Source organism: Prosopis cineraria, unplaced genomic scaffold (genome assembly GCF_029017545.1).
Source record: "Prosopis cineraria cultivar Desert tree isolate PC_DT_omini unplaced genomic scaffold, ASM2901754v1 PC6, whole genome shotgun sequence".
Classification (NCBI taxonomy): Eukaryota; Viridiplantae; Streptophyta; class Magnoliopsida; order Fabales; family Fabaceae; genus Prosopis; species Prosopis cineraria.
Window position 1 is genome coordinate 736,534 of NW_026555337.1, and position 24,642 is coordinate 761,175.

General features: G+C 35.4%; 3 protein-coding genes across 16 annotated transcripts; 1 reads left to right on the top strand and 2 right to left on the bottom strand.

Moving 5' to 3' along the window:
* The first annotated feature begins 52 nt into the window (after positions 1-52).
* LOC129314626 (gamma-secretase subunit APH1-like) lies at positions 53-5,056 on the top strand. 13 transcript variants are annotated; one of them, XR_008594190.1, is made up of 8 exons: positions 54-251; positions 909-1,064; positions 1,716-1,801; positions 2,058-2,183; positions 2,496-2,623; positions 3,406-3,535; positions 3,742-3,824; positions 4,640-5,056. XR_008594190.1 is itself a non-coding variant. In XM_054958106.1 (7 exons), the coding sequence occupies exons 1-6, from the start codon at positions 139-141 to the stop codon at positions 3,532-3,534; spliced, it is 738 nt and encodes a 245-aa protein (XP_054814081.1). In that variant the 5' UTR covers positions 54-138; the 3' UTR covers position 3,535; positions 3,742-3,889. The 13 variants fall into 13 exon arrangements, 4 of the variants coding, with proteins under 4 accessions (XP_054814082.1, XP_054814081.1, XP_054814080.1 ...); XR_008594192.1 differs by having other exon boundaries at positions 4,643-5,056; XR_008594194.1 differs by having other exon boundaries at positions 4,826-5,056.
* A 2,248-nt stretch (positions 5,057-7,304) lies between these two features.
* Positions 7,305-11,625, bottom strand: LOC129312782 (uncharacterized). 2 transcript variants are annotated; one of them, XM_054955497.1, is made up of 9 exons: positions 11,371-11,625; positions 10,832-11,010; positions 10,438-10,598; positions 10,278-10,337; positions 9,800-9,866; positions 9,126-9,226; positions 8,894-8,938; positions 8,122-8,592; positions 7,305-7,782 (listed from the first exon to the last, which is right to left on the bottom strand). In XM_054955497.1, exons 3-9 carry the CDS (start codon positions 10,570-10,572, stop codon positions 7,612-7,614), a joined length of 1,050 nt encoding a protein of 349 aa, XP_054811472.1. In that variant the 5' UTR covers positions 10,573-10,598; positions 10,832-11,010; positions 11,371-11,625; the 3' UTR covers positions 7,305-7,611. The 2 variants fall into 2 exon arrangements, with proteins under 2 accessions (XP_054811472.1, XP_054811474.1); XM_054955499.1 differs by lacking the exon at positions 10,832-11,010.
* Positions 11,626-16,669: 5,044 nt separating this feature from the next.
* Positions 16,670-18,286, bottom strand: LOC129312662 (L10-interacting MYB domain-containing protein-like). The gene is made up of 2 exons (XM_054955337.1): positions 17,963-18,286; positions 16,670-17,882 (listed from the first exon to the last, which is right to left on the bottom strand). Exons 1-2 carry the CDS (start codon positions 18,278-18,280, stop codon positions 17,220-17,222), a joined length of 981 nt encoding a protein of 326 aa, XP_054811312.1. The 5' UTR covers positions 18,281-18,286; the 3' UTR covers positions 16,670-17,219.
* Positions 18,287-24,642: the final 6,356 nt, after the last annotated feature.

Here is a 24,642-nt window from a genome sequence, read left to right on the forward strand (position 1 = left end):
TACGGGTTGAAAATAATAAAATATGGTTCTATCTACCCGGTCCGACGTAGTAGATCATTCAACTCTCGAGTTTCTTGGCTGATAACAGACCCTGTGAATGTTATCGTGTTGGTTGGTTCTCCTCGGTGATCGGGCGAAATGACGGTAGCGGCAGGGATCGGGTACGCGCTACTAGCGTTAGGCCCGTCTCTCTCCCTCTTCGTCTCTGTAATTTCCAAAAAGCCGTTCTTAATCCTCACTGTTCTCTCCAGGTACACACTTTCTGTTGGTTTTCTTTCCCCCATTTTTCTATCACATTTTTCTTGTGTTTTATCTTTCTTGTGATCTTCATATTAAGCTAAACGTTGGCATGAAAAAGTTGAGACTAAATAGAAGCTATTGCTTGAAACATATCTGGAGTGTAATTTACAATTCGTATGAGCTTACGGGGCTACTTCCTGCTTTTCTCATTCGCGTTTTCCCTGAAGTTTACCAGTTACAAGATGATATTTTTATTCCCAATCGTTTATAAACAATTTTCTTGGTTAGAAAGCTGTGCATCTAAACGGATATCTGAATTTCTATCCAATTAATATGTTTTGACTTTGAGCGTTTAAATTGTTGATCTGATACTTGAACTTCTAAAATAAAGTCTATTTGTTTCTTTTTCTCTCTGTTTTTTTTTTTTTAATACTCTTACGAAGCTTTCATGTTGTCACTAGAAAATTTATGTCTTTATCTTGTTGGAACACCGAACTTGATTAACAGGACAAGAAAGATTTTTCTGTTGGAAGAAGTTATTTGCTTTTCTATAACGACGTAAAATGAGCTTCTTTGGCATGGATGAACCGTGACACTTCCTGTTTTAAAATATCTTAAGTACGTTAGGTACTTAATACTGATGTAGTGTTGTATATTGCTGTATTTAGTACGTTGCTGTGGCTTATAAGTTTGATTGTGCTGTCTGGAGTATGGAGGGGTTTCCTTCCTCTAAAAAGGACGACATGGTGGCCTTTTGGAATACTTATATTGACGTCTGTTGCTTTCCAAGAAGGGCTTCGTGTTTTATTCTGGAAAGTCTACAAGTAAGTCGGTATTGTTATAAAGTATTCTTATGCATTCGCGCTATCTCAATGTCTTTTACATAGATAATTTTCTTTCTTTTTGTGAAATCCTAGCACTGCTTCAAAAGTCGCTCTTAGTTACTCCTCTTTTCTTTTCTTATTTTAGATTTTGTATTTTTTGCATTGGAGTTTGGAAAATTGGCTGATGCATCATGTTTCCTTTGGTAAAGTTTGCTTCGAAATATTGCTTGATGGATTTAGACAATTTCAGCTGTGAAGGCTCCAATATAGCTGAACGAATGCTTAGAAGTTGGCCTTTCTTTCATCATGTTTCTTAACTTACTTAATTGTTTATTTCTTGCTGATGGTGTCTGCCTTCTAGCGGGCCAAATGATGTTGTAACGACATCCTCAAGTTGAATGTTCTACTTGTATATTCTTGTTGCCATCGCTAGTTGGCATCAAACTTTATATTTGATTCTTTGAAATGACTAATCTTCTACTTACTGCATGCTATAAAGTGAGGATAACTTTTGTTCTATTTTCTAACAGAGTGACAACCCCTGCTTTTAAAAAATTATATGGTAATATTGAGGTGTATTATTGCTGTTTTTGCATCTGGCAACAATATAGTTTTTTTAATCTTTTTTTTCTCCTGTTGATCAATGCTCAGGAGGCTGGAAGATATTTTAGACGCTTTTGCTGACAGAGTATCAAAACCACATCTTTCACTGACTGATAAAATGCAAATTGCTCTGGGTAAGAATACTGAGGTCTTCTGATCTTGTTTCAATCATTATTTAGCTGTCCCAAGAACCTAGCTGATACTGCTCAATATTTTTTTGGGGGGTTATTTTGCAATTAACTAGCTGCATCCATGAATTTAATTGGATATTATCCCCAAGAGAATATGGAATCATTTGTTGAAATGCTATCTCTATGGCTTATTGGAGTAGGATCTATATCATTCATGATAGTCAGTTCTTCTAACATCATTTATACATGTTCTTCACAGCCGGTGGTTTGGGTCATGGTGTGGCACATGCTGTGTTCTTCTGCCTCAGCCTATTGACTCCTGCATTTGGTCCAGCTACATTTTTTTCTGACAGATGCTCACAGATACCATTTTTCCTTCTTTCTGGTGAGCTTTCTCCCTGGTAGATTCTTATATTCATTTTTATGGCATGGCATTCTACGTCTTTACATTTTTAAAACTTTTTTTTTTTTTGTGAAATTTGAATGTGTCTTTCTTTCATTAAATACAGGAGTCAATAGGCTGAGGGATCTTTGACTTTACTTTAAAAGAGAAGGGAAGAAAAGAAAATATGTTTTCTTGCATAAACAATATTTTCTTGAAAAATTGGATTTATGGAATTAGGTTTTGGCAATAAAATTTCATTTCTTTCCCTCATTTAGCTAATCTTTTTTTTCCCGTTTCATTTACTTGTTGCAGCAATTATTGCTCTTGCATTTGTCACAATTCACACTTTCTCAATGGTCATTGCATTTAATGGATACGCAGAGGGGAATAAACTGGACCAATATACTGTTCCCATTGTCCACCTTGTTGCAGGGATGGTGGTAAACTCCTGCTCTTCAAATGCTGATTTATGCCATATATCTCACAACAGTAGCTTTTAACTAGCCATCCCTTTGCTCTTGTGTTTGTCTCAAACATGTATTTTGCACAGGGCCAGATAAAGAAACTTTAGCATAAAGGCGTAACTATAGCTTCTTAAGTTGTCATCTATTTTTCAAGCCTAGATAAACAAGCTATTGCTTATTCGACCATAAAACAATCTTCACAAGAATTTTTTACATTAAAGCAAATGATATAAGATTATTTCTAACACAAACGTGCGTACTAAATAATAGTAGTTGAAACCATTTTTTTTTTTTTTGGGGGGGGGGGGATGTGGTGGGTGCGCCGCTGCAGTGAGTCGAGCTTGAGGTTGCATGTCACTTGATTTGTTTGAGCCCTCATTCTTTGTTCATAGCAAAACTTCAGTCAATAGGTTTCTATTTATATATGGATAATTTTGAGGAAACATTGAAAGACCGAAATAAATGGTAAACGCCCCCCCTCCCAAAAAACCCAAAAAAGGGGGGGGGGTGTAAATCAATACCAATTTCAGACTTCCTTATACCATGCGTTTGTGATAGTTTTTGGTTTCACAATTAACGTTGATGACACTGTTTTCTTGCCGTTTACATTAGAAACACTTTTAAATTTGGTGCTGCAATGAATAAATTCTGAGTCATTGATGTGAAACTGGAAATCACATGATCATATCCTTGTAATAGTTCCCAATCAATTTGGAAATCGTATTTATGACACTAGCTTCTTGCCGTTGACTTAATAGACTCTCGTAAACTTGGCGCCTGGTGGCTGCATTGTTGGAATTCCTCTCCTATATTTCATTGCAATGCTGAACTTATTCAACTGTGGAAGAATAGTATGGAGAAGGCTGACTGAAAACCAGAGCAGATAGGGTTAGTCATGTCAGTAACCTTTGTAAAATCTATTCTCAGTGTATAGTTGATTGTCTTCGCTATATTGGTTGGAAGTTGAACATCCGAGATACTAGGTAGTGCTTAAATTTTATGGGTAATGGAAAGTGTTTACTTGATCTTAGGATCCCATTTTTCATAGTGGGTAAATGTGCTGGACCTTATTCAACTTAATGCTGTTTCTGAAGCCTCCCTTGACGTCAGGTTCAAGCTTGTTAAAGCCATGGCAAAGAGTTTGATCGCAATTGCTTTCAGACTCTGGCAATGACAGGTGAGGAGTTATCATGTAGTGGAAATTATATTAGAGTAAACTTGTCAGGATCGGGTTTTCCAATTTATTTTTTGTTTAATTTTATTAAATATTAATGATTAATAAAAAATAAAAGAAGCTCATATAATTATAAAGTTCTATAACAGTTTAACTGGAATTGCTAAATATTTTTTTTGAGAAAATTGATCATTTGGTCTTTGTAGTTTTAAATTTTAATCAAGTTGTAATCCAATTTTTAAATTTTGACTTATCATAATTTGGTTTTGTTAATTTTAACTCAATTGTAATTTAGTTTTTAAACTTTAACTTTTAACATTTAGTCCCTATAATTTTAACCATTTAAATATTAGTCCTTGTATTTTAAAAAAACAAAATTATAAAATAGATTTTAATCTTTGTGAAGATTAAAAGTTAGTAATTTAAAATATTTGTACTTAATTTTAACATAGTTTTAGTATTCTCTCGTAGGATCTTTCCTATTATCATAACTTCCTATTCTTTTATTTTAAATTTTATCATAATCTTGCATTGTTTGCATATATTTCTCATAAAGCGAAAGCAGAAACACATCAAGATTGAGTGCTTTCCCGTTTTCCTTTGAGAATTATCGGTTAGCAAATGGGTGAAATCAATCTCATGAAATACTTCCTTATCATCACTTGACTTCCTTAACCATTACTATAACTCCCTCCTCTCCCTTTGCCTTCTTATTTTTTTTCCCATAGCTCTAATAAAATTGAAATCATTAGACTATTACTATTACCGTAGTAGTATTACGCAGCAATTTTTGAATGACCCTTATTACTATTACGCAGCAGCCCTTTCTGTGAGATGGTGAAAGTCTTTAGAAGGCACGTGACTTTATCTTATCATTATCCTTGAGTATTATACCTTTGAATCCTTATGCTTGTATACCATGTACAAACAGGTGCTAATGTAAATGTTGGTGCTAGTAGAGCAACTAATTGACGCATTTGCTATTTTATTGCTTCTTTTTTAAGGCACACCTGATGAACCAAGTGATTGTCATTTGACTTTTTGAAAGACCCGGTGGGATGTATAAACTCATCTCATTATGTACTGCATTATATGGTGTGGTTTTTATTGTTCTCGATATTGTGAATTTCAAATCTGGAGTACTGCACACAATTACATTATGTTTCCTAAGAATACTGTAGTGTTCAGTCATTTACATTCTAGGGTATTGATCCTGTGTTTGTTATTGTTTCTCATATTATTGTTCATGTTTCTTATTAATGCGTTGGCTAAAAAAATATCTTATATTATCAGCATATGTCCGTAATAATTTTCAAAAATTAATTTTTTGGTTTTTATAGTTTTGACTTAATTGTAACTCAATCCTTAAAATTTTGACTTGGTTGTAAATCAATTTTAAACTTTACCTCTTGTAATTTAATTCATGAAGTTTTAACCTCTTAAATATTGATCCCTATATTTTAAAAAATAAAATTATAAAGATTAAAATTTTTTTAAAATTTATTACTAACATTTTAAATTATTAAACTCTTTTAATCTTTATAAATAATAAAATTTTAAAATATTTTTAATTTTTATAATTTTACTTTTTAAAATATACAGATCCATATTTAAGAGGTTGAAACTTTAAAGATTAAATTGTAAAAGTTAAAGTTCAAGGATTGATTTATAACTGAATCAAAACTTTAAGGATTGAGTTATAACGAGTTAAAGTTAAAGAATTGAGTTAAAATTATAAGAATGAAATGATTAATTTTTTTTTTCCATCAATTTTTGTTGACTTTTGCCTGCCATATCCAATAAATGCATGACTGGTAGTTAAGGTTCGAAGTAAGGCCTTATTTTTCTTAAGTTTTATGCATAAATAAAATCTGGAGTTGATAGATCAGGAGAACAAGGGAGAGGGGGAGAGAGAGTGGAGAAGGAGAGACGGTGATGATGGGCCCACAATTTTAAAAATTAACAGTAAAATTTAATTGTTTAAAACTTAAAACGTACCGGGTTTAAATTATCATTAGGTCTATATAATTCAGGATTTATATTAACCGTAAAATCTGTTAGGACTTGAAATTGCAATGAGAAGGAAAAGGATTCGGCTCATTGAAATTTTCCTTTGATGACTTTGTTTATTATGACCCATCTTTACTTTTTATTCGCTTCTCGTCTCCCTCCAGCCCATGCCTTTTCTTATGTAGTTAGAAGTGCCAAGGTGCTGTGCAGGCGTTATATGTGAACGAGTAGTGGTGCTGGTGTTATCCTATATATCTTATTGAGTGGGGTTGTATATGTGGTTAGAATTGGGTTACATATATAATTATATTTCCCAAGGTTACTAGAGGATAAAACTTCGCAACTTTCTTTTTTCAACGGGGTGTAGGATGTCATTGAACCAAGTGATTCTCCATATTTGGAAGAGATTCTCATATAGTTGTATCTTGTATATATCATTGTATTGATGTAAATTAGTGGCAAAGGACAATAATATTTGCAAATAATTATTATTGCTATAAATATAAATAATTGCATACTTGGAAAGAAAAAATATAAACATAATTACTAATGTAACTTCAAAAGCTGAATTTATGTATGCATGTATCCGTATAAATAAAATTAGTATAAATAATTAAACTCTTTATGTGAACATAAATTATTGATTTTTATTATTATTTCGAACAATGCTAATCAATTGTACATTTAACTTAATATTGTCACGCACATAAAGTAAGTAACTTTGGTTTACCAAAAAAAAAGAAAGAAAACATAATCATTTATTTTTATAATTTTATTGAAATTTATTTCTATAATTTTTTTATTATTTTAAATCCTTATAATTTCAAAAAAATTAAATAACATTTGTTTTTTATATTCCTATAATTTCAATTTTTTTAATATTTTTAATTTTTATAAAGACTAAAAATATTTAAAAAAATTAAAAAAATTAAAAATAAAATTTGATAAAATTGTAAGAACAAAAAATTATGTTTAAAAAAAATTAAGTTTACGTTAACATTTATTTTAATTTAAAAACACAAGTTCTCACTTCTCAATATGCCTTAATCCTTATCATTTACATAAACAATTATTTATCCCATTTACACCCATGCATTATCATCATCAAAGAACATGCCTATATAGTTCCCACTAAATTACTTTGATCTTAGTGAAGGAAACTGTAATACTTAAAATGTGAGATATCATATTAAAGCATCTGTGAGCATTTAAAAAAAAATTATGAGAAAGTCATTTTCAGTTAAATCCAACAATACCGTAATCTAACCCAATTTGATAATCATATAAAAAATAATTTAAACATTTCCTAATGAATAATTATTAGTTATTAGTATTATCAAAGAACACAATAGTTTTTTTATCCTTACAACAATCGTATAAAAATGCAACACTGAATTCAATTCATAGTTACAGACGGTTTAAAATGCTAGAATTAGATAAATGACGACGTTATAAACTATGCACTTCACTCAATTCAACTATAACATGTTCTGCATTATAATACGTAAGACCATTTTATTTACAATAAATTAACCGTGCTTTGCACGTGCTAAAATCATGAGCGTAAACGAATTACGAGCAGCAATCCGCTAACCCAGCGTACACCAATGCTTACCTAGCTTTTGAATTTCTGATCCCCATTGTATCTTGCTAAGAAAATAGAAGCAATTATTTGTGGGAGGAAAAAAAACAAAAGAATGCTCGTGAACCAGAATACTGACGTGAAAGAAAATTTTGGCTGTGGTTGGCCGTTGCAGTCTATTGGATTTCAGTATCCTGATCACCTGTGAAAGAATTTCCAAATATATCTGTCAGACAAATCCTTGATTAAGTGAGCTCCAAATATGCCCTCTTCATCTACCAGGCTCCTCAGATGCCTTGCTCCATTGTTGAAGCCCACATAGCTCTTCTTTGTTGCAAGATAAACCACTCCATATGGAGGCCTCAAGCACTAATCAAAAGGACAAACAGATGAATTAAAAAACCTGCCGTTTAACAATCTGCGGTTGAAAATCAAGACAACCAAAAGGAGGCACTTCATATGCAGTGTCATATAGTACAGCATAAAGAACCATATTCCACATTACTTTAAAAAAAAAAAAAAATCGTGAAGGATTTCAAACAGCAGAGAGAGGTCACATTTGCAGACTCTTCCAAATATTATCAAGGTATTAGCTAGGCCTAGGTGAGACTGAGAATGAACATGCATGCATGTATCTGCATTAAACTCGTTGAGAAACCAAGCACATAATTTTGGTGAGCATAGGAAACCAAGTATAAGGAATCAAACCTTTTTTATAAGTGCATACAGCTTCTTTGTGGAGGAAACAGAATATGGTATCTCCGTCATTAGAATAACATCATAACCTCTCTCTCTCTGGTCTGCCTCACCAGCTCTTTCCCAAGCACGGCTTCCAGAGAGCTTCCTAGATCTCCTTGAAAAGGTTTCATGTCCCAAGATGCTACCATCTTGACTACTACATGCATCCATGAAATCATCTTCTGAAAAGCTCAAACTCATTGCAGGTGTCACCTCATACCCATCATTTTTCACAACAGACAACACAGAGGGCAGTTCTTCCCAGTCTCCAGCATAAAAGCTAACTGATGGTGCTAGTGTCTGTCTTGAAGGAGTCAGAGGAGACTCTGGCTGCCGACACTGCCGATCACGAGCTTGCTCAAGATTTGCAAGGACATTTGGTATGGTAGTGCACCTAATAGTTTCAGCATTATGATCTTGGAAGTGCACCATGGATGCTCCCTGTGAAGTAAACCACATGGAGGACAAAGCACATTAGAGTCGCTCTTCACTCATTGTCCTTAAGTATATACCCTATCATGAAGGGAAAAATATTCAGCAGTTGAAGCACTCAAACCAACATAAGCCCTACAACTACACAGCTCAATGACATAAAAAGCTTAAACATTATATCTACAACTTAAAAGTACAGTTCAGAGACATAAAAACTGGTATTTAAAGTAATTAAAATGTTATTGTTTCTAGCCGTCAAATACAGGCAACACTTCCACAAGAAACAGCACAGTGTTCAGGCTAGGTTTACCTTCAAGCACGCAAAGATCCCAGGAAGTCCGTTGTTGCAACTAAGCTGCATGAAACAGACAGTAGAAGATAAAGATGAATCATAAGATGAATCCACAGAGAAGGAGACTATTTCATCAACAGATATCATGGATGCCACTTTTTGTGACAGGAGGCGGGGACACTACAAAGAGAATCGAGAATAATCAAATAAAAGCATTATAGAATGAGAAAAAACTGTGTAGACTAGTTACCTCAAGTACCCTTTTGCCTCTGAAGCTCAGTTGACCATCACGAATCTCATGCTTAAGAACACTAACAAGATCAATGGAACTGTCCCAGGATTTCAGGTACCCTGCAAAGTCAATTAAATTAAGTAATACCATCATACCTTGTATCCTTGTGTATGTGCATATAAGCAAAAGATACTTCCCTTTGCAAGACTCTCAGATCATTAATTTTCCCATTTGCCCTCTCCTTTGTCTAGAGATATTAGGAATGTCGTCTTGGTTAATAGAATTATTACACGGTTGGGAAGTGTTGAAAATTTTTGTAAGTCTCGTAAACTAAGGAAGTGTTATCTTTAATGCACCAAAAATAACAGGTGTAAATGTCGTGTCTAGATTAATAGAGGTAGAGGGGTCAGTGTTATGCAAACATTAATCATCAAGTGTTTTGAATAGAATTTTGTTCTTCCTAACACTTGCTCTCTATATTTTCTCAACATCATTAAATGCCAATTAGCCTATGTTCTAGGTAAACCATTACATATTAGCATGACTGCATTACTATTCAATTACTCCATTACGTGTATGTACAAGGGAAGCTCATGTAAATTATAAGAAAGAACATGCAAGTTCATCGAAGAAAAACAATCAAGCTTTTAGCATCAATTTTCAATTTGGACACTATAATTTTACATACATACCATCAAGTTTTGAGGATACTGTCTCTGAACCACTGGCCCCAATGATATCAGCAATGCTGACTCTACCCTGTATGGGATTGAATATAGCATCAACCATACTATCAAACAGCTATACAATCACAAATTGCAGCCTTGGAAAAAACTTGATTATACATTTAACAGGAAAAATTGCAATATTTTAAAGAATATACAAACCCATTGGGGGTAAAAGCAGTTTAAAAGTTTCCACATCAGATGCCATGTGAAAGCCGGCAGTTATCAAACTAAGAAACACTTTGTCAGATTGACACTTGGAGAGATGAAAATTTTCAAGGATATAAAATAAACAAACAGAAAATCAACCAACTGCATCCTTCGGCTAAAAATGACTCCAAGAAAACGAACAACTATCATCCATAAAGAACTCCATTGGAGAAAGATGCCATCCAATTATACCATCAAAAGGACCACCTAAAGAATGAAACAGACTAAGATGTACCTTAAAATGGACCCCTTGAAAGTCTGCATTATCCCCAATGTACTTGTAAGGGTGAACTGCCTATAAAACATTAGAAATATGAAATTTCAGTAACAATGTTATCCACAATGGCCCCATCAATTGCAATGAACTTTGCCTGATAATGTGAATAAAAGTATACCTTAGATGGGAGAATCTCAACTGCTGGTGATGGCAGGTGTATATCTTTCTCCGGAAAGGAGATTACGCTGTGACCTCCACGATCATGAGCCACCAAGCCAGACAAGCACTGTGTAAGCAATGATGGTGCACGCATTGCAGCAGATATTTGGCAGCGACTCTCTGAGAAGATGAGCTTTATATTATTGCATAATCACAACATTAAAAATGCATATCCACAAATATACCATAAACCCAGATGATTCCAAATCTTGAGATCTTTGACAGAAAAAATTAATAGAAAATTATGATAAGAATCCATCGACTTTTAGCTACTACTAAACGATGGAATATGCATGTATTAGGAGAAACTCCAGAAACAAGACACTGAACTCTAATCAGAAAAAAGTGAAAACCTTCTATAGCAAATTCCAGAAGCGAAAGGGGAAATTAAAGAAATAAATTCTTCAAACACATCTGGAAATGATAATCTAGGAGGAGCTCAAATCATCAATTTCTGTGTAGAGGCATTGTCTTCGAAGATTTCCGCCATGAGCTACAAACTGCTAGCTAGTTTTCCGCACGTTTCCGTGGCCTTTGTATTCAACCAAAAAAAAAAAATCATCAATTGCTTGCTGGGACAATATTTTCCGTTTTGTGGTATCAAGAAGAAATAATTGCCCAAAAATCTAAAGGCAACACATGCTATGTAAATTTATTGGGAAGCCACAGTTAGATTAGCGACAGCTACGAAGTAAAATCCATACGCATGATTGTGAGCAAGCTAACCAACCAAAACAAAACGGAGAAGGCAGGGCGTTCGCTTGTTAAGAATAAGAGAGACAAATATCAACACAAGAAAAACAAATCAAAGGTTCATCACCTCAGCAAAAAAAAAAAAAAACATAGTAGATGAAAATCTGAAATCGAACAAGAAAATAAACAAAAGACCTACCAGAGAAGTGAATGGCAGCGATCGGGAAGAATTTCAACACGAAATCTGGGAGAAGGAAGAACACTTGAATCTATTTTCCTGTTGGAGAAAGAGGCACTGGGATATAGAGAAAACAGGACGTTCAAACTGCCAACCCCAAGTCAACCAAGAGATGGGGGAAAGCAGGGAAACAGAGAAGCTGCGACTGAGAGACGCGCTCGAATTCCAAAACGACCCTTTTGTTTGGGGGGGGGGAGGATCTCGAGAATACGGTGGTCTCGAGGTTGAGCGTGGTAAATAAGGGGAAATGACAAGGGGCGTCTTTGGAGGTAGAAAGCGGCGGCGTGGTCGGCTGTCGTTTAACCTTCCAACGTGTTCTTCGGCCGGGCCCACAATGCACTTTTTTTTCCCCGCCCCTACTAGACAAATGCTTTCGAGCTCGGTTAGTCATCGTTGAGCTGCTGGCACTGTGGCGCGGGCTTCTATTTTGGACTCCCTTTAATAGTTTGAAATTATGAAAAAAGAAATGAAATTGGACATGGAATCTGTTAACATGTGTGTTTGGTATGCAATAATTATGATTCTTTAGAATCAGGATTCAAGAAAATTTGATGGAATTCAATTCCATCATATGCATCATGTAATCCAATTCCATGGATTCCTTTTCTTCAATTTGCCCCTTCTCTCTCCTTCAATATAATTTTTTTTAATTTTAAAAAGGACACTTTAGTCTTTTCTTATTTTAAGTACTTATATTTTATTAAAATTATATCATGATTCCATCATTATACCAAACACACTTTTAAATCCAATTCTATTCCGATTCCGATTCCGATTCCGATTCCGATTTCATTAAAAATTCTTCCATCATACCAAACATGGCCTTGGTGTTTTTCAAGGATTCTGTAACTTCCACCCTATTTCCCACTCCGGCCTTTCTTTCTTTTTTTCCTTCTCTAGTGGGTCAAAGCTACATTTCATTTCTCTTTCCATGAGCACCTTTGACTAATTCGTTCGACTTTTTGCGTCAGGTTAGAAAAAGTCAAACTGCACAAATGTAACGCGGGAAAAACTGGCAGAGTTTTGGTTATGGCCTTCCAGACCCATCTTTAAGCACTCTCAGTGTACTCCGATTTATTTTGATTCGCGGATCACTCAGGTTTGGGTAATGTTGCATGCCCCTTGGAATTAGCTCTTTTAACCCTTCCGAAACCAATTCTGCTCTCAATACAATATCTGATTTCATGTATTAGTATATTGGATTCAAGTGTTGTCAAACCAGGCATGAGCATAATAATTTTAACAAATTGAGAGTCACGTTTTAAAAATGTTGACTCGTTGAATATTAGTTTAAGTTCTAATCTTTTTACATGATCACAATCTTATGTCAACAAAAATTACTTAACAAAAGGCGCATTGGTTGGTCAGGTCACCACCTCAACTTAAATTTTTGGTTTTTCATAAACTTCCTTTAGATCGTAGAATTGTAGTAGTAGTAGTTAAAAAGCAGGAGGAGGAGGAGGAAAGGCATCTAAACCTCTCGCCTTGTAAAGCATGGCCTTTTATTTTATTTTTATTTTTTTGGGGGGGGGGGGGGGGAATGCTCGCTAGCCATCATACTCATGCAGAAAGTTCCTCACGCTGAACAAGAATCTAGGAGCGGTGCGTCAGGCCCTGCCCAAAAGGTCTGTGAAACAGCAATAACGTGGGCTGGAATTCTCTCTCGGTTCATATCTCCGTCCTTTTCCCCGTTCTATGAAACACTTTATTTTTTTCTGGCTCCTGTTTCTAAAAAAAATTTAAACCCGCCACATATTTTAATGGAGCAGAAGAGAGCAAACTCAGCAAAGTAGCTAGGTGAGGACAGTAGAGAACCTGTTCCCGGTAAATGTCACTTATCCGGACAACTAGAGTCATGTGCTTGAGTTATCACGGATATTCACTCATTCATCCAAGACAGGAGCATTCCCATTAAATTCTGAATCAAGCCCCTCATGCCCGTCAAATTCCTCGAGCCCGACCAACGTCTCTATTGGCAGTTCTCGCTCCACTGCAAAATATCCCCTTTCCATTGTAACGAGTCTCTTTAACAAAAGATCTTTCCTAATTGAATTCTTGCCAGCGGATAATGGTTTGATCGTTGGCCTTTCTCTGTGTACTCTTTTTACTGAAGGTGCTTTTTTTGCTGAACCAATTGTAGATAGCGTGCTACGCCTTGGAGTTTCAGATTTTGATCCGCATTCAGCCTCGTCACCATCTTGTTTGCCAGAGACAAGCCCTCTTGCACACTGCTTCCTGGGTTTTAACTTTTCCCCTACAAGTTTCGAGCCAGAGGATTTAGCTGGCGAACCAAAAAGATTTACATGCTTCCTGGGCGAGATGCAGAATGAGCTCCAGAATTCTTCAGAATTCCAATTAAATTCCTCTTGGAATGGCCAGAAGAGTGGTTCATCAGTTATGACTTGTTCCGTGTTGCGGGTTTGTGATAGATATTCCGCCCATGAAAGAAGTTCTGGATCCCAACGGCTCTTACGAGAAAGGCTTGGAAAATCAAAATACTCAAATTCTGTCTTCGAAACTAAAATCCATTCACGGTCCTCGTTCTCTTGGAGACCGAGTAAATAATCCAACCAAGTGACTCCGTCTAAATCGGAAGCCTCGGTGGAAGAATCAGACTTGGTGCTAAAAGGACTTGAAGACTTGAAATCTGAAAGCCACTCATCGTCTTCCCCTTGGAGATTAAATAAAGAATGCCAATAACTAGCTTTGTCTCAATCTAAAACCTCAGGAGAAGAATCGCTATTAGTGCTGAGAGTAGTTGTATGGTTCTCAGACGAACACGCATGAGAATACCCTGAGGCTGAATTACCAGAGAAGCTAAGGGAAGAACCTGTCGCCCGAGCGTCATTCAGACTCACGCTCCTTGCACAAACAGTAACAGCAGCCTTTTCGTTCTTGAGCAATTTCTGTGAAGAATTATGATGAGCTTTTAGGATGGTTCTCTCCGGAAAAGAAATATTTTCAGTAGCATTTAATCTGAAGCAGTAAAAAAAATTGGCGTTTTTGCTCCAAAAAATAGATGAGCCTGCCACCATTCAAAACCACGAGACTATTGACCCATTGGCGCGAAGGTAAAATGAAGCAGAGTAGGTTTCGTGTTCAACAGGGGACAGAGAACATATTCCGCCTATAGGTGTATCTGGTCTTAAACATCCACCAAAGTCTCCACTTTCCTCTACTAATACCAGGGGACGTGTAAAATTCACATCCTTCATAAGATCACAAAGCTGACATTTCTGTTTATGTTGAGATCTTGTGTGGGGATGCCGAGTAACAGTCAAAGCCGTTGCGGCCGCTGGCCTGGCCATGATCACAGACACACTGTTACATTGGTTTAACCGGAAAGATAATGTAAGAGCATTATGATAGAAAAAGGAAAAGAAAAGACAAACATAAACACCAACGAAATCTCATAACTGAAGACACCCAATAATAGCCGTCGTTGAAGGAAAATTCCACCTGAATAGATGTCACGCAGATGCAGTTTGGGGAAGGGGGAAAAGAACGATAGACATTGTTGACTGAAAATGTCCAAATCAGTATCACAGAGGTTTTAAATTATTCAAAACGAACAATCGTGGGTTTGCCGTTGGTGTGCCAGGTCAAGTACGTCATGTTTTATATTAAAAAGAAAGAGTCAAGTGGCAAGTAGCACGGAAGGTTTGGATTTGGTTGGCGTCAAATGGAAAGAGGATTTAACTGTAGAAATCTCATTCTGGATAGTCCAACTGAGATGTATACATGGCTACAAACAAAAATGAGCAACAGATATAGGGTGTGTTTGGATTAAAAATTTTATAACTGAAGTTAAGATTCAACTGAGGTTAGCAAACTAAGGTTAAAAAAAAAGTCAGTTAATGTAACGTGATTTATGTTTGGATACCTTATTTTTAAAAGTTAGTTAGATAAACTGAAATTCGTTTGGATAATTTGATTCAAAAGCCAGTTAAAATGTTTAATGACAAAAATAAGTATGAATTTTTTTCTTAAATATTAAATCTTAAATAAGCATGATTATATTTTTAGACTAACTAATAAGTAAAAATATTAAATTTAAAATCACAACTAATAAGTAAAATATCTTAAATATTCAATTACAAAAACCTAAAATAAACTAATGTTCAATTGATATGATTTACAAGCTGGTCTCTAATTATATCACGAACATGTTGCATCTGTCTTGATGATCCGGGTAGATTTGACGAGGATGCCTCACCAATATCGATATCTTCCTCAAGGACATCTACACTTTCATCTTCAGCTTGAATGAATTGCTCATCAGTAATTGAATTTCTCCTAATAAAGTTATGTATTGCCATTGTTGCACAAACAATTTGAACTTGTGTTTTATATTTAAATTTGGGCATTTTTCGTATAATTGCAAACCTATTCTTCCATACTCCAAAAGTTCTTTCTATAGTGCATCTCAAACTTGAATGATAATAATTAAAGACCTCATTATTGTTTGCAAATCCTGCAACTCGCCTGAAGTCTGGAAGGTGATAACGTTCGCAACGATATGGACCAAGATACCCATTTAGTGTTGGATAACCAGAATCAACCAAATAATATTTACCTATTAAATAAAAGGAAGTGTTGTAAATTTGACCAATATTAAATTAATGCAATAATTATTATAGTTACTTTAATAAAATATACCTGGAGGTGGATGCGAAAAATGCATTGAAGGAGTTGATATGGCATTATCAAATACTCGGGCATCATGAGTTGTACCTTCCCATCCCGCAATGACAAAAGTAAAACACATGTCCCAATCACATACAGCCATGACATTCTGTGTTGCATATCCCTTTCTTCCAATAAATTTAATTTGATCAGCAACACTAACCACACATGGCACATGAGTGCCATCAATTGCTCCTATAGCATCCTTAAAGAATGGCCAATACCGTGGATCATTTTGAATTTTTGAATGACATCGTTGAAACAAAGGATCAAGTGGTTTTATGTTTGCCTTGGAAAGGTTAAGGCAGGCAGCTAATACTTTATGAAAATTTCTATGGACAGTTTCCCCTGAATGTTGAAATCGTTCCTGTATCATCCTATTACCAACTCCATGTCCAATTGTATTCAAAAACATTCCAACCATTTCTTCAACTCCCATTTTTTTAGATTTCTTTAGACCAAGCTCAACTAGTGTCGCACACAGTTGCCTAAACAAATGTTTTTCCATTCGAAACATTTCATAACAACGATCAGGATGACCTTGCAAAATCTCATTGACCCACATTTGCCCTGTTTGCCTGCTAGTTCTTCGTGGCTCTTTACACACATATGGCATCACATATTCACCAACTAAGTGACATATTTCTTCTTGCTCAGATATATCTTGTTGTAACAAGGGAAGTAGTTGATGAGCTACATCTACATCCCAACCTTCATTCCAACCTAACATATATTCATTTGAATCTTCCATGATTTTCAACCTGAGGTAAAATAGTATATGAATATCATTTGTATATAATATAAAATACATAGTATATAAATATCATTTAATAACATAAAAAATAAAGCATAAGATAAGCATTAGATAAGAGTTAAATATTCATTACAAACCAGCCAAAAGAAACTACAAGTAGTCTTTAAGTCAAAATAAACACCAGTCAAGTCATCATAAGCATAGTGAGGTACAAGTCAGCCAAAAGAAACTACAAGTAGTCTTTAAGTCAAAATAAACACCAGTCAAGTCATCATAAGCATAGCGAGGTACAAGTCAGCCAAAAGCAACTACAAGTAGTCTTTAAGTCAAAATAAACACCAGTCAAGTCATCATAAGCCTAAATAAAAATTCATCCTGATGTATTCTTTGAAATAAAATCCGGTAGATGGTAGACTTGGTGCTTCAACCAATTGACCAAGTGATCAGGATGGTCTTTAAGTTGCCAGTAAGCATCTCGCATAGGCTTGTATAGAACAAGATTGACACATCTCCAATGCAAATCTTTATCACCAAAAACTTCTGGAAGTCCATTTAAGTGAGCCACAACCTCAGAAACTCCTATGTCATTTGCCAAAATCTTGTTCACTGTCTCTGTTCTAGCTCTATTATCCTTAGCCATTTCACTCATCGCATCTGCTATTTTCATTGAGGCAGGGACTTTTTGCTTTTTCCTCCCACCAACGCCTACCACCCTCTTTCTCTTGCCTTGACTTCCATCACCACTAGTTCCACCGGTATTTATGGTGACATTCAAGCCCAACAACTCATCGGTGACCCCCGTAGGTGCTATAGTGTCAGATAAATTTAGTTCCTCTTCACTATCACCGGAGCCTTCTCGAAGGTCAATAGTAGGGCGGTACACATCCTCATCATCATCATCCTCTATTTGGGTCTGGGTAGCAGATGGTACAAAAAGTGTCTCCCCAGTTGCTAGGACATCCTTGAATATCAAGGTTAATTCCCTTGCAAATCTCAGACCTTTATATCTAAATTTTTCATAAAGAGGATTTTCCTGCAACCATTCAAATAACCAACAATTAAAATTTTCAAATTAAATTCTAATTTTAAAAACACTTAACAACTAAAGCATACCAAGATTTTTCGCTCCCACCACTCATCTGGAGCATCAACAGTATTCTTGTCACTGTCCCATCCTAAGCCGGTTTCACTTGAAAACAACTTATGCCATACGTTCCATTCTTTCCTCATGTTATCTAGCTTATTTTTCAATTGCTTTCGCTCATACTTTTTTCCTGTCTTCGCCTCAAATCCCTCAATTATTGCCTGCCACCCATTTTTGTTGAAAGCAGTTCCTTTCCTTTGTTTCTTGTACACTTGTTCCAAGCATTCTTTAATGAAAATTTCTGTTAAAGTTGAATTCCACACAGCTTTTCCTTTGTCTCTGTTCATTGTTGTATAGACTAGCCAGCCATCACAAACATGCAAAATCAATATATATCTCTACATATATGTATCAATTTAACATATTTTTTTCTCCAGAATATTTCATACAAAAACTGGAAGAATCACCAAGCATTAGGCGTGTGTATTACATGTTTGTATATTTTAGGGGACAGATGTTTTTGCAACACAAAGGTTCACCAACATAATTTATTTCACATTCTATGCAAGTATATAAAATTATTCTAGTTTATTGATCAGCCCTTATTCCAGTCCAAGAATTTTTTGATCAATCCTTAAACCTATAAAAGATGACAAATATAATTTTATTTATGAGGGTAAGCTAATAAAACTTTTTTTTACTTTTATTTTGTTCACATTTCGTTCCATTCCAAATCCCTGGCCGAAAAAACATAGAAGAGGAAAAAAAATAGAACAGGAAAAAACAGCCCTTGCTTACTTTTGTTCTGTCAAACCTGAGGATAATCAAAAACACAGAACAGGAAAAAAATTGAACTAGCTAAAAAATATAAACAGAAACCATAAGTTTCTCCTTCTGCCAAGGATGATCAGAAACTTTCACCAAGCTGTAATTTAAAAAAAAAAAGAAGAAGAAACTTCCACGCATGATACAAGAGATCAGAAAATGCAACAGACCAGAGAATGCAATACCGAAAAATGCAGCAGACTACAAATCAGTGAAAGACCAGAAAATGCCACACAAAGAACACAACAGACCAGACCAGAGAATGCAGGCAACGAAAAAGGAAACAAAGACGAACATGGACCAGAGATGCGAAAAGAGACTGCAACAGGGATTCAGGATCTGGAACAGGGATTCGGGATCTACAGCAGAGACCATGAATGAAAAGGCAACAAGGAAGGCAATGAAAGAAGACAAAAGAAAAGCTTACGGGCAGTAGATCCGGTGACTAGGAGCAGCTCTGTTGGTCGACGCCGGAGATAGATGGGCACCAGGGAGAACGACCACTTCCGGGCAGGCACACGATGGACACAAGAAGAGACGACAGCAAGCTGGAGATCGGCTGGAGGTCACTTGCTTTAACACAGTGGAGATGAGCTTGGACGCCGGACGAGCAACGAAGGTGGAGCTCTGATCTGGTTCTTCAGTTTGCGAGGTCACGGGAGAAGAGAAAGCTGGAATGAAAAGCTGGAACTTAGCTCGTGGGTTGGATAAATGAGAGGAGAGAGAAAACATGCACAAATTGAAAAGATAATCAATGCTTCCAACGGTTAGATCAACGCAACGCCAGGAAAAAAGCCTCAACTATCAGCTTCTGAATAAACGCTCGTTTTGCTCTAACTGTGGTTGAGATATTTTGTTAATCCAAACATTATTTTTTCACTTTTTTTTCTCTAACCGAGGTTTGACTCACTCTAACTGAGGTTATGTTATAATCCAAACATGCACATAATGTTTTCAAGCAGTCAGATTGTAGACTGGGGTAACTCACGTCTCAAGCAGGGGAGAGAGTGAGGGGAAAAAAAGCAAAAAGGTAACCTGGAATTGCGAAAAAGCTAGCGACCATGAATGCATTGGGAAGAGACTATTTTGATAGCAGAGAGAGAGCGGGATGATTAAAAACAAACGTCGAGAGGGAGAGGGGGATTTAGTTTAGCTTCAGGTGTGAACTGGAAACCAACATGTTCTTCTAATTGTTTACCCAGACATCTTATAATTTTGTAAAAATATAACTTTAAATTTTTATATCTTACTTGACTTTTGTTATAAATTCATGCATTTTTTTTTAATATTTTAAAATTTATATTTTTATTTTTCAGTATTTCTATATCCCTTCATCAATAATATTATAAAAATTTAAAATATTAAAAAAATTAAAAGTATAAAAAATTATAAAAAAACTTAAATAAAATATAGGGAGCTATAATTATATTTTTTTTAATTGTTTTCTAGAGTCTATGTATATTTTAATTAACTACCTTTTCTAGCCCCATGTTCTTGTGCATTCATTAATTTGCTGGATATGCCAATATTTTGTGCGTTCACATTCATTTTGAAAAGATTTTACTTTATAAAAAGTTAATAAAAATACTGTTCAATTTATCTTATTCTTTTGGTTAACGAATTCATTTTATGCTATCCATAATTGTATCTATATATAACATGTTTTTACTATTTGGTATGCCATATTTGTGCACTATTAATATTATTGACGACAGCAAACATGTTCACTATGTGTGGAACAATATCTAGAATGTGTCTATCAGAAATTATTATTTCGGAAAAAGTTGTCTTGCAAAATTTCATAAAAAATTATAGATGTCGCTTATTTATAAATTTGTTGTATAAGACCTGTCCATTGCACTAATAGTTTACCAACTTTTTAAAAATTAAAGTTTCTTCTAAAAATTTTATTCAAATTAAAATAAAATCTATAATAAGTTAAATTATTTGCAAGGAATGAATAATGTTACTCATGATTTATATATAGGGTTAGAGGACATAAATGTTTTAGAATTTTTTCATGAGAAGTGCCTGATATATTAAATTTTTTTAAAAGCAACGTCATCCTAAAACTTTTAAAATCAAAATAGTATCACCCCAATGTTAACCCTAAAAAATGTGATTGTTAAAGAGCCTTTTTTTTTTAACTAATGGAGGCACACACGGCATGCTGAGTTGAACAATTGATTAATAAAAAAATAAAAAAAAAAGTAATTGTCCTTTGTCCTTCCCATTCCTAAAATGCTATATTTCATCCTTATCTCCTTTATCGTCTTACATTTCATCATTCGAATCTTTGCTTTCACTTGATTCATGCTTTAGTTGAAGCTTATCTTTTTTTATCTTCTTCATCTTTTGGTTTTTCAGGTCCCTCGAGTTTCTCATGCTCTCTTTAAAGGAATAAGTCAACTTTTTCCTAAGTGGATGCCTTCCAATCTGATAAATCAATTCCAAAATCCTTCTCCAACCAGAAGCGAATTGTAGCAACAATAGTAGCATTGAGGTCAGAGCTACAAAGAAACTCACAAAGCCCCACCAAAAGTAGATGACGAATAGGTCCTTTGAGGAATTAGTGAGTGAGCATACCAAATTGTAAATTCCAAAACTTAATGAAATAGAGAACAACTACCATATGGATTAACCTTAAAATTCACATGAGGGTTCAATGAAGGTGGCAGAGCTCTACATTAGAATGAAGTGATGGATTTCAACCAAAAATAACACTCAAATTTCTTACAAGATCAACATTACGACATCTTAAAATTTTAATTAAGAGTATTAAACAACGAAGGAATTATTTAGGAGTAATGTTAAGCAAGATTTTGGGCTTACGAGTAAATGTGAGGGAGAATTTGAGCTTCCTTCCATGACCGCCCATAGATGTAACCTAATAGGTGATCACCACATGTGGGTGAGCATTCCCTAAAAGTGGAGGGTCTTTTTTGCTCAAAATCGTCAATGGTTAAGTCCTTTACCAGAGATAACTGGTCGTGATCGAGAATAGAGGGGGCATATTAGGATAAGTGGTCTAAGCCATGAGCGGACATATTTATAATGTGCTCAACTATCGACAAACAAGATATCAGAACATCATTTAAATAATTGAAGGGTTAAGGGTAAAAAATGTCCCTAAGTGTATGCAAATGTGTACAAATGCTTCTAAACTCAACAATAGGTTATTTATATCCCTCAACCTCAAATGCTTTTACGTTATCACCCCACCATTTTATCCATCTATTCTTTCATTAGTGGGTCCAGTTTTAAATTTTTTTAATATTTTTTATTATAAAATATTATTTGTGGGCCCCCACATTATTTTTTAATATTTTTAATCCTCCCTCCTCTTCTCTCTCTTTCTCCTCTTCTCGATCTCATCATCTTCTCCTCCACACTCTCCTCTCCCATATCCTTCTTTGCTTTGTCTCCTTCATCTTCTATCTCCCGTCTCCCTCCGTGCTTTGTCTACTTCGTCTCCTATCTCCCGTCTCCCTCTATGCTTTGTCTCTTTGTCTTTCAAACTCCCATCTCTCCCCTTTTGTATCCTTCTCTCTTCTCTCTCTTCCCCTTACTTTCTTTGTTAGTCTCCCGTCTCCTGTCTCCCTCTCTACTTTACTTCTCAAGGACAGCATCGGGCTTTAACTCTAGCATCTATGGGATCCTAATGCTGCTTAAGGACAACTCAACAAGACAACAATAGTAAACCTTAGAGCGTTCACCACACTTAGTGGAAGATGATTAGAGAGAGTAGGTAGAAAGAAAGGAGTGCAGTAAGCTATGCACGTATGTATGCATGAAGCTTTTGGCCGATAGTTGTGTGGCCCAAATGAACATGGCTCCAATGTAATGCTTAACGGTGATATTTTATGAAGAGAAAGTTGCTCTATTTTGTAGAAAGAAACAGAGCAAGGTTGCACAAAATGATGATGACTTATATGAGAGGGAGTAGCTGCTTGCTGGATAAGAGAAAGGGATGTTGCAGCTAGGGAAGTTATTGAGGCGAACTACTTTGTTTTTTTTATGATGATAGATGAAACCTAGGCAAGTTAGCCTATATAATCAACTAAATACAATAAATCCTTCTCTAGTACAACGTATAACTTCGTAAGGGCATTAGTGAAAATACTAAGCCCAAGCAAACTATCCAGTCCAATCTTTACGAGCATGTCTGTTGCATTATTCTTTTTCTTGTTTACCTTCTTAATATGCACATCCTAATTCATTAAGCCCAACTACTTGCCCTGTTTCAAAAGCCATAGAGGTGATAAAGATTGTAGGACATGGCCTCTTTATCTTAAGGTGATATCCTACTAGAGTTTATTCGATTGGAGACGAAGTAGCCTGCAACCTCCTTGAAGTTAAACCACAAATTAACTCCAATCTCATAATTATTCGAGGTATTAAAGAGAATTTCTCAAAATTATTTTAAAGGAATCTCAATTTGCCATTTCAAATTCCAAACATAAAATTTAAGGACTCCAAATCAGAGTTTTAAAAATAAAGCGAAAGCTTGAAAATCAATTAGGACCCAAATAATGAGTTTTTAAATTCAAAACAGATTTTCACACAAAATTTGACACATACGCCATGGCTTACGGCTCGTGTGCCGTAGCGTGTCTTCTCTGTGCTATGCGCCATGGTGCATTGCATGAATTTTGACAGATCAGTGCTGTCATTTGACAGCATGGGGAGCGAACTTCCGACGCTTTCTAAATCTTTGACCGACGTCCAATTGAGATGGTTTCGGTGTCTACAAGGAGCTTTCTCATAGCTCTGGCTAATGGTATCAGTTTTACATTCAAATTTATTTTCTATCAAAAGTTGAACACTAAAACATATTTTGACACATTTTTACAAAATTTTCCAAATGGGGTGTCCCAATTTAACCACACATGCCAATAGCCTACACGAACCCTCCGATCACACTCAATAGACTCTTGAAGACTCATGCAACACACCACACGCAATCAAAAACATTTATTTCACAAAATAACCACTCAACCTCAATTTTCACAAAACATAGAGAGGGAGGAAAAATTGCACAAAATCAACCATTTCATTTATATTTCTCAAAAATATGTGTGTTCATACTTGTACAAGTATTTTGGCCCTATCCACAGGTTTACAACAAAAACTCACTAACTCAGGGCACAAAATACACTAGTTAAACACAAAATTATGCAAGTATTACATCAATCATGGTAATTAATCCTAGTTGACAATTACATTAACAAATACACATATAAAGAATAAAAGAGAGGCATATAAAGGATTTACTCCACCAATCCTAAGCCTAAGTATGTCTTTCCTGACTTGGATCCGATAAGCTAAATCTTAAAAATATTGAGAATTGAAGGGTGAGTACAACCACTTAGTAACTAAGTTTCACTTAATCCTTACAGTTATATATTAATTGTAAATAGATACAATTAGACACAAATACACATATATCACATAGCATTAAGCCACGGTTCACAAAACTAACAACCATGTAACCGAGCTTGCCATAAAACACCATATCATGTCATTTTCAAAGACATAACTCAGGGTTGCAAAAATAATAACCATGCGCCCTTAACATGTGCTGGACTTCAAAACTAATAACCATGTAGCTAGACTTATATGCATGATCATATGCTAACCTTATATCCTCCTGTTACCTCCGACACGAAATCGGTGGCTATCACATGGCTACATCCTTCATGGACTAATCCAGCCTTCCACTTGTGGGGATCTACCAGACCAGGGTTAACTTACTCACTTATGTAATTCAGTTCCCCCAATACTAATAACCATAGGGTTTTGTACCCCTAATCTAGTCTCCTTATGAATCGGTGGAGACTAGTTAGGTTCAAGTCCCGCGTAGAATAAGTGAAATAGTCCCAGA

What these genes read in the sequence shown, in the direction of transcription:
- LOC129312662 (XM_054955337.1), bottom strand. Translation starts at nt 18,280, where the DNA reads ATGAACAGAGACAAAGGAAAAGCTGTGTGGAATTCAACTTTAACAGAA. An exon ending in GGTGGGAGCGAAAAATCTTG is followed by an intron (nt 17,883 to 17,962) that starts GTATGCTTTAGT and finishes GAATGGTTGCAG; the next exon opens with GAAAATCCTCTTTATGAAAA.
- LOC129312782 (XM_054955499.1), bottom strand. Translation starts at nt 10,572, where the DNA reads ATGCGTGCACCATCATTGCTTACACAGTGCTTGTCTGGCTTGGTGGCT. An exon ending in AGTATCCTCAAAACTTGATG is followed by an intron (nt 9,227 to 9,799) that starts GTATGTATGTAA and finishes TTGACTTTGCAG; the next exon opens with GGTACCTGAAATCCTGGGAC. An exon ending in GGATCTTTGCGTGCTTGAAG is followed by an intron (nt 8,593 to 8,893) that starts GTAAACCTAGCC and finishes TTTACTTCACAG; the next exon opens with GGAGCATCCATGGTGCACTT.
- LOC129314626 (XM_054958106.1), top strand. Translation starts at nt 139, where the DNA reads ATGACGGTAGCGGCAGGGATCGGGTACGCGCTACTAGCGTTAGGCCCG. An exon ending in ATCCTCACTGTTCTCTCCAG is followed by an intron (nt 252 to 908) that starts GTACACACTTTC and finishes TGCTGTATTTAG; the next exon opens with TACGTTGCTGTGGCTTATAA. An exon ending in TTATTCTGGAAAGTCTACAA is followed by an intron (nt 1,065 to 1,715) that starts GTAAGTCGGTAT and finishes ATCAATGCTCAG; the next exon opens with GAGGCTGGAAGATATTTTAG.